Source organism: Poeciliopsis prolifica, unplaced genomic scaffold, assembly GCF_027474105.1.
Source record: "Poeciliopsis prolifica strain line A6 unplaced genomic scaffold, Auburn_PproV2 SCAFFOLD002, whole genome shotgun sequence".
Classification (NCBI taxonomy): domain Eukaryota; kingdom Metazoa; phylum Chordata; class Actinopteri; order Cyprinodontiformes; family Poeciliidae; genus Poeciliopsis; species Poeciliopsis prolifica.
Genome location: NW_026562377.1, coordinates 12691148 through 12706497, shown reverse-complemented (window position 1 = coordinate 12706497; position 15350 = coordinate 12691148). Strand labels below are relative to the sequence as shown.

At 36.2% G+C, this 15350-nt stretch overlaps 1 protein-coding gene across 1 annotated transcript; it reads left to right on the top strand.

The window, feature by feature from the left end:
• Positions 1-396: 396 nt before the first annotated feature.
• adgrl4 (adhesion G protein-coupled receptor L4) lies at positions 397-15109 on the top strand. Its single transcript, XM_055044776.1, has 16 exons — positions 397-461; positions 788-937; positions 5365-5514; positions 6095-6244; positions 6473-6543; positions 7439-7618; positions 8870-9053; positions 9165-9275; positions 9847-10046; positions 11750-11929; positions 12624-12827; positions 13027-13247; positions 13600-13666; positions 13801-13892; positions 14084-14252; positions 14383-15109. Exons 1-16 carry the CDS (start codon positions 416-418, stop codon positions 14443-14445), a joined length of 2238 nt encoding a protein of 745 aa, XP_054900751.1. The 5' UTR covers positions 397-415; the 3' UTR covers positions 14446-15109.
• Positions 15110-15350: the final 241 nt, after the last annotated feature.

The following is a 15350-nucleotide window of genomic DNA, read 5'->3' as shown; positions in this document are numbered from 1 at the left end:
TGTAAACCGTCTTTTTGCGGAAGGGAGGGGGTCGTCCTTCAGTGAACCCAGTCTGTGTTGTTTTGACCCATGTTTACATAGCCTTCTGCATGTGTTCCAATGAGAACAATGAGAAGGAAGGTACCAAAATGGCATTGCAGAGTCGAGCTGCAAATAACTCCACAAAAATGTGATTAAGTGTCAGGAGAATGTTTTATGTCTTATTTGTAGGGTAACATAAAATCATAAAAGAGTCTTTGTAGTCAACCAGTTGGTAAAAGGGGTCAGGATGCTTGTTTTTGAAAGCAGATTAAAGATCAGGACAGGAAGGGCCAGGTTTAAGGAAACAGGAAAACTGATGCAAGGAAATGGTCTACGTCACCAGGCAGGCCACTGCCTTCTGGACTGAAAGAATAATCCACTCCCAAAGTCAAGTATGGAGTCTCTGCTCAAGTCACCAATGAAACTTTTACTTTTCGCAGGTAAGTGAGCCTCTTTGTTTTGTAGTGTAACATAGATCTAAAACAAAGCTTCAATAACTGAGTCATGATGTTACTCATAAGTAGTATTTGTACTTGAGCTTACTTTAAAGACAAAAACTTTTAACATTTTTCTTTCACATTTATGATAATCTTTTATGTTTCCATGTAAGCTGTCAATCTGTGCCACACAGAAGGCATTAGAAATAAATTTTTGTTACACTGGAGATAAACATCTTTAGATAAAAAACAACATCCTTTATTACTAAAGGATTAGGAATCTTGCGAGTTTAAATTGTTAATTGTCTTTTATCCATTTCTCTTCACAGCATGGCTCTGGAGTCTAATGGACACTGGAAGCCTCTCTGGTATTTGTGAATCTTGTCACTCAAAAGCGACATGTAAGCCTCAGAATGGCTCAAGCAACGTCTGCTTATGTAACTATGGATATACAGGAGATGGAATAAGAACTTGCAAAGGTGAACACAGTCACACACATTTTCTGTTTTGTGTCAGTTAAGTTGAACAAAGTTATTTCTACTTGCTAAATGTCAGAAGTTTTGAGAAGTTTTTTTTATTTTATTTGTAGTCAGAGCTTTACACAGATTTCCTTAGTAAAATTGCCTGTTAAACTGTATAATTTAGCTCAAATATTTTGCTGTCCAGTTTGGTCCTTGCATCAGTTTGGTCTATTCTTTCTGGCAGAACGAGTAACTTACTCAGGTTTGTAGACTTCCTGTCTCACATTATAGCGCCCACTTTATAATGACCTCTCCAAAATGTCAACTTTGTTGCTCTGCAGCTGAATTTTTATTAATTTGTATGGTGTGCTTAGAACCAATGTTCATTTAAATTAAAATTCAATTAAAATTCTATAGAACTCTTGAAGGGGAAATTGCTGTTATAATTCATATTGTCCAAGGTTCTTCAAAGAGTTGTTGATGCTTATGTCTAGGGACAGGATGGAGTTCCTGTAGCTGTCTGTATTACTCTGAAGCAGCCTCTGACTGAAGACAGTTTGTTGTTATAAAGCAGTGTCATAAAGATGATGTTCATGGTTGTCCATAATGGCCTTAATTTTGTGTTTGCACCATAACCTCCAGTGTTTCCAGAGTCATTCCCAGAACAGAACCAGCCTTCTTTATCAGGTTGTTGAGTCTTTTTAAGTCCCTGCCGCTGATGCTGCTCTGCCAACAAATGATTTCTGAAGATTTTAAACCTAGATGGACTTACAGACCTGAGAAGTACAGTCTGTTCTGTGCCTTCTTGTAGATGGCCTTGCTGTTGCATCTCCAGTACATACTGTTGCTCAGATGAACACTAAAGTATTTATATTCCTCAATCACTTTCTCCCATGATGGGAATATAGTTTAACCAAACCCTCTTTCTTTTGAAATCTACAATCATCCTCTTTGGTTTGTTCACTTTTAAGATAAAATGATTGTTGCCACATCATTCCACAGAGTGGTCCACCATGACTGGAAAGTCATTTGATTTTTTTTGCAAATATCTGGATCTGACCTGTACTGGAAATCGGAAGTGTACAGAGTGAAAAGAAATGGTCAGAGTACCGTCCCCTGTGGTGCTCCTTCACTGTTGGAGAAGGAGCACCAGCATCTGTAGCTTAAAGTCTACACGTTATTTCCATTTGAAGTCCAGTAGACCACACAATGTTGCATTTTAGAATGGTGTTCTCATATTTGCAAGTTCCCAAATTTCCCTCCAAATGTGACAATAATCAGTATGGTGAACACTTAGATTTCAGCATGATCAGACCCTGAGTGTATTTATAAATTGTCATTTGGCTTGTTATTCTGGTTTTGCAGTAAAGATTTTTTTTTTTTTTCACGAAGTGGCCTTTTAGCACATGTCTATGTGGAGTTTGTTTCATTTTAGACATTTTTTTGGATAGTTTCCTGTCAGGTTTTGCTAAAAATATTCACAAGGTCTTTTGCTCCTGTTATGAGATCAATACAAATTGTAAGCAGTGTGTTTGAGATGTGGTATTTCTATTTGAATTAAACATTATAAAATAACCCAACATAAGCTTAAAGAAGAAATTATATCATTATCAAATAATTTAAATGTATTGAAAACCTACTGTGTGTAATCTGATATTGTGGAAAGGGACAAACGCAATCTGCAAAACAATCCCAATTAATATTCTGGTATTTAGCAAATACAAAAAAAGAGATTATAACTCCTTATATTTTTCTGCTATTCAGGTGGTAATTATAATTAGAATTAAAACATGTATAAAATATAAATGTAGTATAGCAAACCTTCAGATATTTTATTATTTTGTATGCATTTTTGATGCCATATTTAAACTTTGAGAGACAGGGCACAGTTAGAAGAGACATAATCTCCATCAAGCAGCTTTATTGGTAAAATATTTATCGCTGGCTCTGCCTTTTGGTTGACATTGTTCTTCCTGTTATTTTTCTGAGCTGTTTATAATTGCTGGAACTTTTTCCGCCCCGTTTCCTGACCAAATCAAAAGCACGAGCACAGTGTACGTACTGTATTTTGAGAGATGGGCTTCTGAATTCTTTACCAACCAGACAATTCACAATTTATACTTCCTCCGGAACAAAATTTTAAAACTCAGATCGAGCTGCCAGTGCAGTTCTCCTTTTCCAGATGGTAGAGGAATTAATGAAAAATTAATAGGATGTATTGAAAATAAATCCAAGTTTTGCCTTTTTTTCAAATTACATCTTAAAAATGTGTTGTGAGGGATTTTATATAATAGACTCATGTAAAATATGGCACACAGTGGAAGGAAATGGTTTTCATATTTTATGAAAAGAAAACTTTTCAGATTTTTATTTGCCAATTTTTTTGAAAACCACATATCCCATTCCTTAAATTTCATAATTATGTATCACTGTATCGCAACCTACAGTACAACATCTGAATAAAGTACATAGAAGATTCAGTTTCATATCCTGACTAAATGTTAAAATGTTGAAGGAATATGAATACAGGTCACATCAGGGTGACCACATCAGGGAGAGTCAAAAACCATGTGACATCTTTGTATTGGTCACCTCCTCCATAGGAGCAGAGGATTTCCTTTACCGGACATGTTTTGTGCAAAAGGTACAGGAAAGTGGAAGAGCAGAGTGTTCATCACATCCAGGCAAAGCCAAAGTCCCTGTAGGTCGTTTTACAATAAACTGTGGAGCGCAACAAGGATGATGTGTTTGGAAAAAAGACTGAAACAGCAGTTTTTCTAATGAGTGAGCAACCGTCACATTCACGGCAAGCTGCCCATTGGCTGTTTTTTACACCTGAACAGAAATACAAATGCTTGGAAGTCATTTGCGTATACTGGAATTAAACAAATCATAAGATTCCATATAAAAATTGTAAATATTACTGCCAGCCCAAACTTCATTTCAAAGTAATCCTGATTGGCGTTCAAGCTTTTTAAAAAGGCTAAATACTTGTGTAGGACAGTTCTTTGCTTGTTGTAATTTATGGTGCTATTTTGGGGTTCAAACAGTAATCTCAACATGAGCTACTTTTTGTGAGTTACTAATGATTATCATCACTTTTTTGTTGTCAAAAAGCAGGGACACTGTAATAGGCTGGTCATGTTGCATTAAAGCTCGGCAGTCAGTAAGATATTAATTTACTGTGGAAGAGGCAGAACCAAGATTTGGATATCTCAGCAGAGTAAAATGCAAATCCTATGTCAAAACAAACTGCTTTTTAATGAGGAAAAAGACAAGTGCGATAAGGCTGCATATTGGCCATATTATTACTGCTTGCAATATGAAGCCGAGAAAAACGTAGCAGAGATGTCACATGTACAGATGCTGACACGTCCAGGGGGAAATAAACCAGTTTATTACTGATACTTGATTTTCTTTTTGTTTTATCAATCTGAGAAGGATGGCGTAAGTTTGTGTTCAACCATCCTGAGTAAATAATTTGTCAAGCTGCCTCTCACTCTTAATCTTTATAGAATTTGTCACTTTCGGCTTGACTGAAGACATTGCCCATTACACTGCAGTTCGGATTATTTTTAGCGTCATTGTCCTGCTACAGCATTCTTGCTGCGTCTCATAGATTGTATTTCTTAGATTGCCCGGTATTTAGCTTTTTTCATTCTCCAATGAATTCTGAACAGTTTCAAGTTGAAGACAAAGTATTTCCTACAACCACCATGTTTAACAAAGGGGATGTTGTGTTAAAGATGATATGTTGTGCTTGTTTTCTGTCATGGAAAGTAAAATGTCTGGGAAAGAGAAAGTTTCATTTCATCCTTACTTGACCAAAACACCTTCTTTCACTCTGAAAAAATTGAAATCAAATATCTTCAAGATTGTTTTGACAGTAACTTTCTTCTTCCCACTTTTCCATGGAAATCCGATTTATGGAGATTTGGACTAGAAGTAACAATTATTAATGGGTGAGAGAATAAAGGGGTGCTGTTTACTTCTTTTAGAGTATCCATCCATCCATCCATCCATCCATCCATCCATCCATCCATCCATCCATCATCCATCCATCCATCCATCCATCCATCCATCCATCCATCCATCCATCCATCCATCCATCCATTTTCTGTTCACCCTCATCCCCAGGGGGTCGGGAGTTGTTGGTGCTTATCTCTAACTACTTTCCAGGCAAGAGGTGGGGTTGTTTTAGATTATAATTTTCAAAACATAATTTTGAAAACCATATACTTTTTTTCATTTCGAAATAGTGCACCTCTTTGTGTTAAAAATGCAAAGTAATACTTAAAAAAAACAAAAAAAAAAAAAAAAACACTTGGAACTTAAACTGTTTCAAACTGCTTTGTACAACTTATCAAAATATTTCACTGCCATCCCTCCCACAAATTTGTTGTGTAATTGTAAATTATTCTAATTATACAATTTTCTCACCTCAGATGACAACGAATGTCAGAATGTGACTAACATCTGCGGGGACAGGGCCCAGTGCACAAACACGGAGGGTAGCTACTACTGTACATGTGTCTCTGGATATACATCGACCGGAGAAGCCCAGTTCCAGCCCAATGATGGCACTGGATGCACAGGTAATCTCAGGGGAAGTTTGCAAATGTGTAAAAAAAAATAAAATCTCACACAGGGATCTGTAGCTTAAAGTAAACCCTACTCTCGGCGGACCCCAGTAAAAATACCCAACTCGAATGTGTTTTAAAGCAGTTACCTCACAGCTGCAAGGACGTGAGGTCTGCATGAATGTGTGAACTGTTTTCTTTCTCACTGAAGAGAGGAAGATAAATATGTTGGAGGAGATTTTTTTTTCCCTCTTCAGCCTCTTGCTACTTCTTTCCCATCTGCTGCCCGAGAAACCATCTGAGATGTTTTGTTTATTTTGCACCAGGATAAAATCAGCACCTTTATTGTAAAACTGCAGACGGAAGAATTCCTGTAGAAATCCAACCGGATGTCAGAGAAACATGCAACAGACGAGTTCTGCATATCTAGCTGCAAAATATGCTTACAAGAGTTTACTGCTTTGAGGTTTATTGGTCACTGACAGAAATAATGTAAAATAAATGATGTAGAACCAAGTTTTATTCTACGTTGGTGTTGCTCATATTATAGTGCAATCATTTAATTAAAGCTCTCTGTCTTATTTCCATCCTTTAGATGTTGATGAATGTGAATCAGAACTGGTCTGTGGCCCAAACTCACGTTGCCATAATACAAATGGATCTTTCTATTGCTCCTGTAAGCGTGATTACATCTCAACTTCAGGCGATAAACACTTTCATCCAGCAAGAGGTGCAAGATGTAAAGGTCGGTATGAGAATCCAAGGACCGGCACAAAAGCACGCAGCAGAAGTCCTTTGATGTGTATCTTCTTTCATCCTATGTTTTCGTTTCTTCAACACAATTTTAACTTTCTTTGAGGATTTGCTGTGTAACATATTGACGAATTGTGAAAATGTTAGGGTGCAAACCGAAGAACGTTATACCATGCGCTCTGAAGACTTATTTTTCATAAGTGAAATTGTTGTTTTTCAGAACATCCCCAAAAAGATTGTCATGACAACATTGGATGCATGACACAGGCTGTTAACAAAACGCTTGAAAATGTAAGTACCCCTCAGTTGAGGGACAGTAAAACTAGACATGTTAAAGCTGCCCCCTGTTGGAGAGAGTGAAGAGTAACACAAGGCAGAACAAGTTAAAGTTACATTACTTACAGAAATGTGCATCATCAGACTTTGTGATGTAAAAATGATCTGTGACTCCAACCTGCAGCTCTGAACCCTAGGGTTGTGCATGAGAAATAACACAGCATCCATTTGGAAACATTAAATCACATAGCAAAGACAGCTTCAGTTGAATTGTGGCTGGTTGCAGGTGCAGTAAAAGGAGCAAATTAACTGTTTCGCAAGAAATAGGGCATATATTTGGGAAATTGATCATTGAAATGGAAAGTTGTTTTTAAAAATGAACATAATTAATAATAATTAGATCAAATTTCAGCTCTACTTGCTGTCTATATATAGAGCTGTCTTTAAATAGATATACTGCAGGATTACTGGCTATGTGATCAATAACTTTAGTATGTATGACTATCATAATTTGTACAATCTACATTTGAATCAGTAAATATGTTAATTATAGATACCTGTGTATGTTTGTTTTATGTGTCTTCATTTATATATTTTAAATCAATGTGCTTTATGCAAATTCATCACAAATAATAAAAAAATAAGCTGCTTCTTGCTCCCAGAAACCAACCAAGCTATTTTATAGACAAAAAAAATAAGTTAAAAATTATTTTAAGTTCAAATCACACTTTACCCACCAGTGCAACATAATTTAAAGATATTCACGAAGAAGCCTTCGGCAGAAATTTGTGTATATATTACCGAGCTATCCGCAGGTTTAAACATTCTGAAAAGATTTGAAGTCTCTTTAAAAAGTCATTGAAAGTTTAACAGCATTCAGACGTCAAAAAGTACCTCTCTCCCACTTTAGATGAGCAACCTCACGGAGCCACAAAGCCTGCTGAGAGAAATTGCCAACAGGACGTCTGGTGAACTTACCTCAGTGGAAGTGATCGCATATGTTGAGGCCTTGAGTCGATCCGCATCAACACTGACTGCTGTGGAGAAGGATTACACTGTCAAGCCATCTGCCGTCAACTCCACTCTTTCAGTAGGCTCTGTTTACCATTGTTGTTTCTCAGTCAACACTTGGAGCTATGCCGAAACAGCAGCCATGTTTTGAACTGGTTTAAAAGAACAACTTCTGCCACATGTGCCCTCGATATAGACTTGCATGCTCAAATCATTGAATGCCATCAAAAGATATCTGTGAGGCGTTGCAAAGGTGTTTATAACCCCTTGAACTTTCACATTTTTTTGTGTTACAGCCACAAATGTCAACATATTTTTTGTGGTAGTTATCTTTACTGACAATAAATTTGAAGGAAACAAGCCCATTTGTGTGAAAAATCAGGAAAATGTAGTAGCTAATTTTGGGTAAAGGTAAATGTTTCATAGTGTTTAGTATTTCTGTTTGTGGGAAGAAAATCTTAATTGTGAAGTGCACATTTGTATTCAGCCCCCCTTGCTCTCATCCAGAAGTCACATATTTCTTTAACTTTAACAGAAAATGAGCTGTCAGTCGCATGGGCTGTTCACCAGAAGCCAAGTTAGGGACACAGCAAATGTGGAAGAGGGCGCTTTGGTCAAATGAGACCAAGATTCTACTTTCTGGTCAATATAAAAATTGCTCTTTATTGGGGAAAACCAGCATTGCACATCACCTCAAACACACTATTTTCACCCTAATGCATGGTAGTGGCAGTATAATACTGTGAGGTTGTTTTTCTTTAGCAGGTGTTTAGAGCTGACAGGAATACAAAGGAAGCACCACACAAGTTATGATGAGGGTTAAAGTAATATAATGGCCCAGTGCGGCAAGGCCTGAAGAAATATGTTTACAAATTGTCTCCCTCCAATTTTACTAATCTTGAAAATTTTGCAAAGGACAGGCCACAAACTTCAGTCTTTATTTTGTGCAAACTTGCAGAGACATATATCAAATGATCTGCATGGGTACATTTCCCAAAAGGTGTGTGTTTCTGCCATGTTTTGACACAAAGGTGTTTGATGCAAATACATGCCACACTTTTCAGACTTTTATTTTGAAAACCATGCATTCATTTTTTCCATTTCACATTATTATGTTTGTGTCACTCACATGAAAGAATGTGAAAAATTTAAGGAATACCTTTGCATTGCATAATGTAATACATAAACAGCTTGAGGCCCCATTTTTAAACTGGTTTTTATTGCCTCTCTTTATAACTACAATCAAAATAAAGATGGCTCTTACATTTAAAAAAATCACATTGCAGTACAAATAAACATTACATCCACATATACAATTCTTGTCAAACAGAAATTTGTGAAAGCAGTAAACAATCTGGTGGAGAAGGATGAACTAGTGGCTTGGAACAGAATGAAAGAGGAGCGGCGAGAACATACCATCACCAAGCTGCTGCATGTTGTTGAAGAAAGCGCTCTGTTGTTGGGCTCCAACCACAAAACTCCAACTGAGCTCCAAATCAAAGCATCTGAAATGGGTGAGGGAACTGTGACAGAGAGTCTCAAAATTCTCTGACTTTTATGAAACTATTAATCCTCAGGTGTATATTTAGATATTACTGACTCTTTTTTATTTTTGTCCTCTGCAGAACTCAAACTCTTCACCTTTGATGTTTCTCAAACAAAGGCGCCACTTTCTGTTTCGATGGGAGGAGATCGCATAACCCTAAACCAGAAGACAAAACCAGAGAAAATAAGCGGTAAAGATGCTAACTTTCACCGTGGGAAGCAGAAAGTCACTCTGCTATGAAAAAATATTTTCCCTCTTACAAGCTTCTTCTGTTTTTGTTTTTTGTCACCATCATTCTTGTTAAATGTTTTGTTCATTGTGTAGCTCTCAGTGTGATTTGCCATAGCCTAAAAGCCTAAAGATTTTTGTGTTACAATTTCCAGATTGATAAGTGGTAAATGAACTGAACATATGACATTTCTTACTGCTTAGGCCTAAACATAGAGTACTTTTACACTAGAGCCACATTTACTAACAAGGAAACACTGCCGTGCAGATCAGAAGGTCGTTTTCTCAGGAGTTAATTGGAATGTAGCAACTAAAATCAAAGTATTCAAAATATTATTGAATATTATGAGTTTTTGGATCTGCATTAAAAGTCCTTCTTACAGTTTATCCCAGAGAGATTTGAGTAATGCAAGCCAATTTTCCATTATAAAACTAAGGTGCTGACTGGCTTTCTTCACCTAGCTAAAAGTTTGACGAGCAGTACAGTAAGTTTCACTCCGACTTGTCTTTTTTCTGCTTGTTTTGTCCGTCAGGAAGTGTGTCAGTGGTGTTTGTGCGATATGACAGCATCGGTGACATCCTGAAGCCGAGCAGCGACCCAGGTGTCACCGACTACTCACGCTACGCAGGAACCGGGGAAATCACTGTCAACTCCCAAGTCATGGCAGCAGCAGTCAAACCTGCTGACGTTTACCAACTTGACCATGTCACCTTCACTCTAAGGCACAATGAGGTAAAAAACGAGCAGAGTGCTGATGCCAGTTACATTGTTATTTCAGTCCTCTCACATCCTGCTGTCTTTTTAAAATGAACTCCAGCGGAGTCTGTTAGTAATGAAGAGTCTCTCCACAAAGGAGTCTCTTTTCCTAATGTTGACTTGCTGGTTTTAGCTATACTTCATAAAAAAGATTTGGAGACAAACTTGTTCAAGATCACATGAATTATAACCTAAAATAAAACTAATAATGTGTTAAAGATTTGGAGCTGTATTAAAATATAAACTCAAACAGACAAAGGAAACAAAGAATTAAAACCTGCCAAAATAATACAAATGAAACATAATGTAAAAACTCCTCTAACGCGGTGTGGCAAAACACTAAGAAATAGAGACTACATTTACAAAGGTAAATACTTCAGAAACAAGAAACCTTTACAAGCTACATCAACAAAGGTTACAGTGCTGCATCTTGAAATGAAACAAAAATTAAAAATGGATGTGAAATGTTGAAACAAGATGACAAAATGATAACAAAAATACAAGAAATCACAGTGAAACATTTACAAAAATAGACCACAAAAGTGCCAGAGAATAATACAAAATGACAACAAACGGCAACAAAAAGATGAACCACTACCACAAAGAAAATCAAAATCGGCTACAAAGGAAATCAAAAGAACACAAAGAGACAAAGAAAGCAAGGAGAGACACAGCAAATGATTGACTGTGGCAAATAATTAACAAGATATAGCAAACAATCAGAAACACACACAAAATGAGAAAAGAATCGATAATACAAGGAAGGCAAAGTGTAACTTTTTTCAGACTTGCCCCTCTGTCAGAGGGCACAAAAGCAGAGGCCTGTCTCGTGTTACTTTACCTGTAAAAAAAATTATTACATTTCACTTCTGCAACTTCAAACCATACTTTTTGTGTCACATTTATGAAAGGTAGTTTAATCTCGTTTATTCAGTTCTTATCTCACATTAATATTGGGCTTAAGAGATATTTACATTTCTCTTGTTGCACAAATTCTCATCCTCCAGTCTTGGCCTCAAGATTTACATTAAAGTCAAATTTGATCTCAACTTAGCATCTTAGACCATCTTTCTTGTAAAACACAAACAAATGTGAAAAAACTGGATGTAATGAGATAAATTACCCTGAAAGTTAATGTTCTGCTATTTTCTTTTTAGATAATTAAAATGTATGAAAAAGTAATATCATTATTTTTGTTGCCCCCTAGAGGTTTAAACCAAATGAAGGTGGTGTTGATTTATGCTGAAGAGGGAAAATTATCTTTAAATTGCCTTTAAAGATGAACAACCAATAATTTCAGTGGCATTCTTTCCTTGTTTGGTATTTTACACAGAAATACATTTTTTAAATAAATGAACGTGTTCCAAATTTTTACTCAATTGCATTTTTCATTAGATATTAATTTAACAAAATGTATATTATTCAAGAAAAAATGAAAGAGATAATATTTAAAATAAAATCACTGTAGCCAAAGCTATGCATTGAAACTCAAGCGATGCATCGTCATAAAACTGAGTTACTCAGTCAAATGACTGCTTCAGTCACTTGCAATGGTATTTTGATGAGACCGGCACAATCAGGTTTTATGTGGCGTCACCACGCACCGCAGTGGTAAAACTAATAAAAACGGCCTCTTTCACAGCGATAACACCTGCTCTGCTTCTTCTCTGTCCCCAAAGCCCATCAACACTAAAGTTGATGTGACGAAGTGCGCCTTCTGGGAGTATGAAGTGGACAGCCTGCAGGGTCACTGGTCCACTGAAGGCTGCAAGACTCTCCACTTTAGCAGCAACGCAACCAACTGTTCCTGCAATCATCTCACACACTTTGCAATCCTCATGTCATCTGGAAGAGCTAATGTGAGTAATTTCGTTCTTAAATACACAACCACTGGTTTCCCTGTTTAACTTGTCTAATGCAGTTTAATGCAGCTGGAGTTTCAGGCCAGGACACATGCAATGATGTTTCTCATACTGACTTTGTTGCACCGTAAATATATAAGGGTCTTTCTCAGACTCATAGCGTTAGGGATTTTTAATTATTTTTGTTAAGTATGATTATTTGTGTACAGTATTTTATGTTCTGCAGATTAGCTTTTCCACAACACTTCAGCGCCCTTCTTAAACGTAAAAACCTGAAACATTAAAACATTGAGAAATGTAACTAAAAAGGGAAGACGCTTGCTGTTTTTCCAAAGGCAATACTGTTTTACTGCACTCTGTGGAGTCTTAGATCAGTAAGGGGTTTTATAATTATTAAAACTGTAATTTTAATTTCAGATGTGAACAAAAATTAATGACAAAGTACATTCTTTTAAAACATGGACTAAGCAAAAACAGAGCATTTAAACTCAAATGAATAATTCAACAGAGCTTTTCTCTGATACTTTAAAACCAATATAAACCCAACATGTCTACAAACTGGCATATTGGAGTAACCTCTGCCTACATCTATGTTATACGAAGCTATTCCAAGCAGAAAATACAACAAATTACAACTCCAGCATACCATGAAACTGCGAATGAAACACCTCCCTTTCCATTTGCTTCCCAGCTGGCAGCCCACAATACCATCCTGACCCGGATCACCCAGCTGGGGATGATCATCTCCCTCATCTGTTTGTCCTTGTGCATCTTCACCTTCTGGTTCTTCAGCGAGATCCAGAGCACCAGAACCACCATACACAAAAACCTGTGCTGCAGTCTGTTTATGGCTGAGTTCATCTTCCTTGTGGGGATCAACATGAACTCACACAAGGTGTGAAGGCACTTGAAGAGCAGCTATAATCATCTGTCTGACAATCCTGCAATAACATCTGCATTTTATTTATTTATATATTTTTTCATCTACACATAAAAACACAAATTAGATGTTGGAAGTGTGTAGCAGATTTATAAATCTCCCCCATTCAGAACTTGTAAAATATCTCTCTGTCTCTTGTCTCTTTTCCTTGCAGCTGTTCTGTTCTGTGATTGCAGGGATGCTGCACTATTTCTTTCTTGCAGCTTTTGCCTGGATGTGCATTGAGGGCATTCATCTGTATTTAATAGTCGTCGGTGTCATCTACAACAAAGGTTTTCTACATCGGAACTTTTACATCTTCGGCTATGGGAGCCCTGCCGTTGTGGTGGCAATTTCAGCGACACTTGGCTCAAAGTATTATGGCACAGACAGAGTGTAAGCAGCAATATATTTTTTTTTTCAAATTTGTGTGTGGGGGTGGGGGAGGAGAAAACAAACTTGCAATTTGCAAAAGCATGGTAAATACATACAATTCTGGTATGAAGGAGTAAGTCACAATGTCTCACAGAACATAAAGTATCTTATTTGAAAAAGACATGACTAAAATTAGTGTATGTATGCAAATCACAATTAAGAGATTTAGAAATAAAAGCAGATTTTTTTATTTTATTTTAGAAGTTGTTTTTAACCTAAATACTAATAATAAAAACAAATACAAACAGTAATCAACTTGTTGTTGCTATTTTTAAATAGCACCAATATATTTTTCTCAAACCTTGTTTTTTAGGTGTTGGCTGAGTACAGAAAATCACTTTGTGTGGAGCTTCATCGGTCCTGCATGTTTAATTATTCTGGTAAAAAAAAGAGATGTATCAGCAATAAACTGAATATGTTGAAACATTAATTCCACAAATAGAAGTTGTTCCTCTGATAAATATTCATTACACTCATTTCATGTTTGTTGTGTTTGCCTTGTTTCAAACTAAAGGTTAATCTTTTGGCCTTTGGAGTAATCATCTACAAGGTGTACCGGCACACCGCTGTGAAAAAGCCTGAAATCAGCCACTATGAAAACATCAGGTAGGAATATTTATGTTTATGTAGGTCACAAACAACAACAAGAAGAAATTACTTGAATAGAGTTCTTATCTCTATTGATTGGTAGGATGCATTCTCCTGTTGGAATGTTGTATTATAAATAGGTTCTTTTTCAAAAACGGAGGCTTTCAACGCTGTGTGCAGGTCAGTTAAATCAATAATCTTCCCGTCAGGTCCTGTGCCCGTGGTGCTATGGCTCTGCTGTTTGTTCTCGGTGCCACCTGGACTTTTGGAGTATTGCATATTCTTCATGAAACCACACTGACAGCTTATCTGTTTACCATAACCAATGCTTTCCAAGGAATGTTTATCTTTATCTTCCTTTGTGTGCTGTCCAGAAAGGTAAGGTTCTTATTTTTCTTTGTTTTTTCCTTTATACTTCCTTTTTTTTTTTCAATGAGATTCATATCAAAACCTTGGGTATAAGTCAACATATTGTACTGATGTAAACCTTTTTCTGCTTTTCTTTCAGATTCAGGAGGAATACTACAGACTTTTCAAAAATGTACCCTGCTGTTTTGAATGCCTAAGATGAAACCTACCAGCTGAAGCTCAAGCATCTGAACTTTAACAATAATATTTGATAGTACAGCTCTGTGATACCTTGTGATTATTTTTATTATTTTTTTTAAACCATTGGGAAGAAAATACAAATGTCTGATGAATGTAGCATTTGCAGATTTAAAATATTTTTGGTTTTGTGTCTAAATACTAATAATATATACATGCTTTTATCTGACCACTTCACAATCTTTATTCAGTACTGTTGGACATGTTGTTTTTTTTTTTGTTTGTTTGCTTGTTTTTTAGTTTGTTTTCTCAAAAACATGTTTTAAAAGAATAGTGATAGTACTTTTGTATTAAATTGTTTCTTAGACATCCTGCTTTCACCTTTATTTCTGAAAATAATTTCTTTATTGCTATTCGCCTTTATAATTAATATTAAATCATATAGAGAAATGTGACAACGTACACATTGCTGATAAACGTTGTCAAAGCATAGCATTGTTCTGATTTTATTGGCCAAGAGCTCCCTCTACTGGACATGATGAGAAACCTCGAATAGATTATAACTCGTGCTTTTATGTCACAGATTCTTTGCATTGTTTGTTAACGATCATAAACTGTATGCTTGAGAATATTTTTTATAAAAACATTTTTTTTCAAATTACAAATAAATAAAAAACGTTTTAAAAGCAGTCTTATGACAAATGATGTTTTATCAGTACAGTGTCTGAAGCATTGGAAGTTTTATCTTTTTAATAATTTTACAAATCAGTCATGATCAACATAATCTGTCTTGACTCAAACACATTGAACATAATATATATCCTGGGTTCAGTCCACGTGCATCATAAAACTGCTTTCAGCGCCCTCTTCTGGCTAATGTTAAAATAAAACATCAGATAAGTTGACGGCTTCAAATGATGTTTGAGGGGG

Coding starts and splice junctions, on each gene's coding strand:
- adgrl4 (XM_055044776.1), top strand. CDS start 416: ATGGAGTCTCTGCTCAAGTCACCAATGAAACTTTTACTTTTCGCAG. Junction 13,248..13,599: donor TATTATGGCACAGACAGAGT/GTAAGCAGCAAT, acceptor CTTGTTTTTTAG/GTGTTGGCTGAGTACAGAAA. Junction 14,253..14,382: donor TTTGTGTGCTGTCCAGAAAG/GTAAGGTTCTTA, acceptor CTTTTCTTTCAG/ATTCAGGAGGAATACTACAG.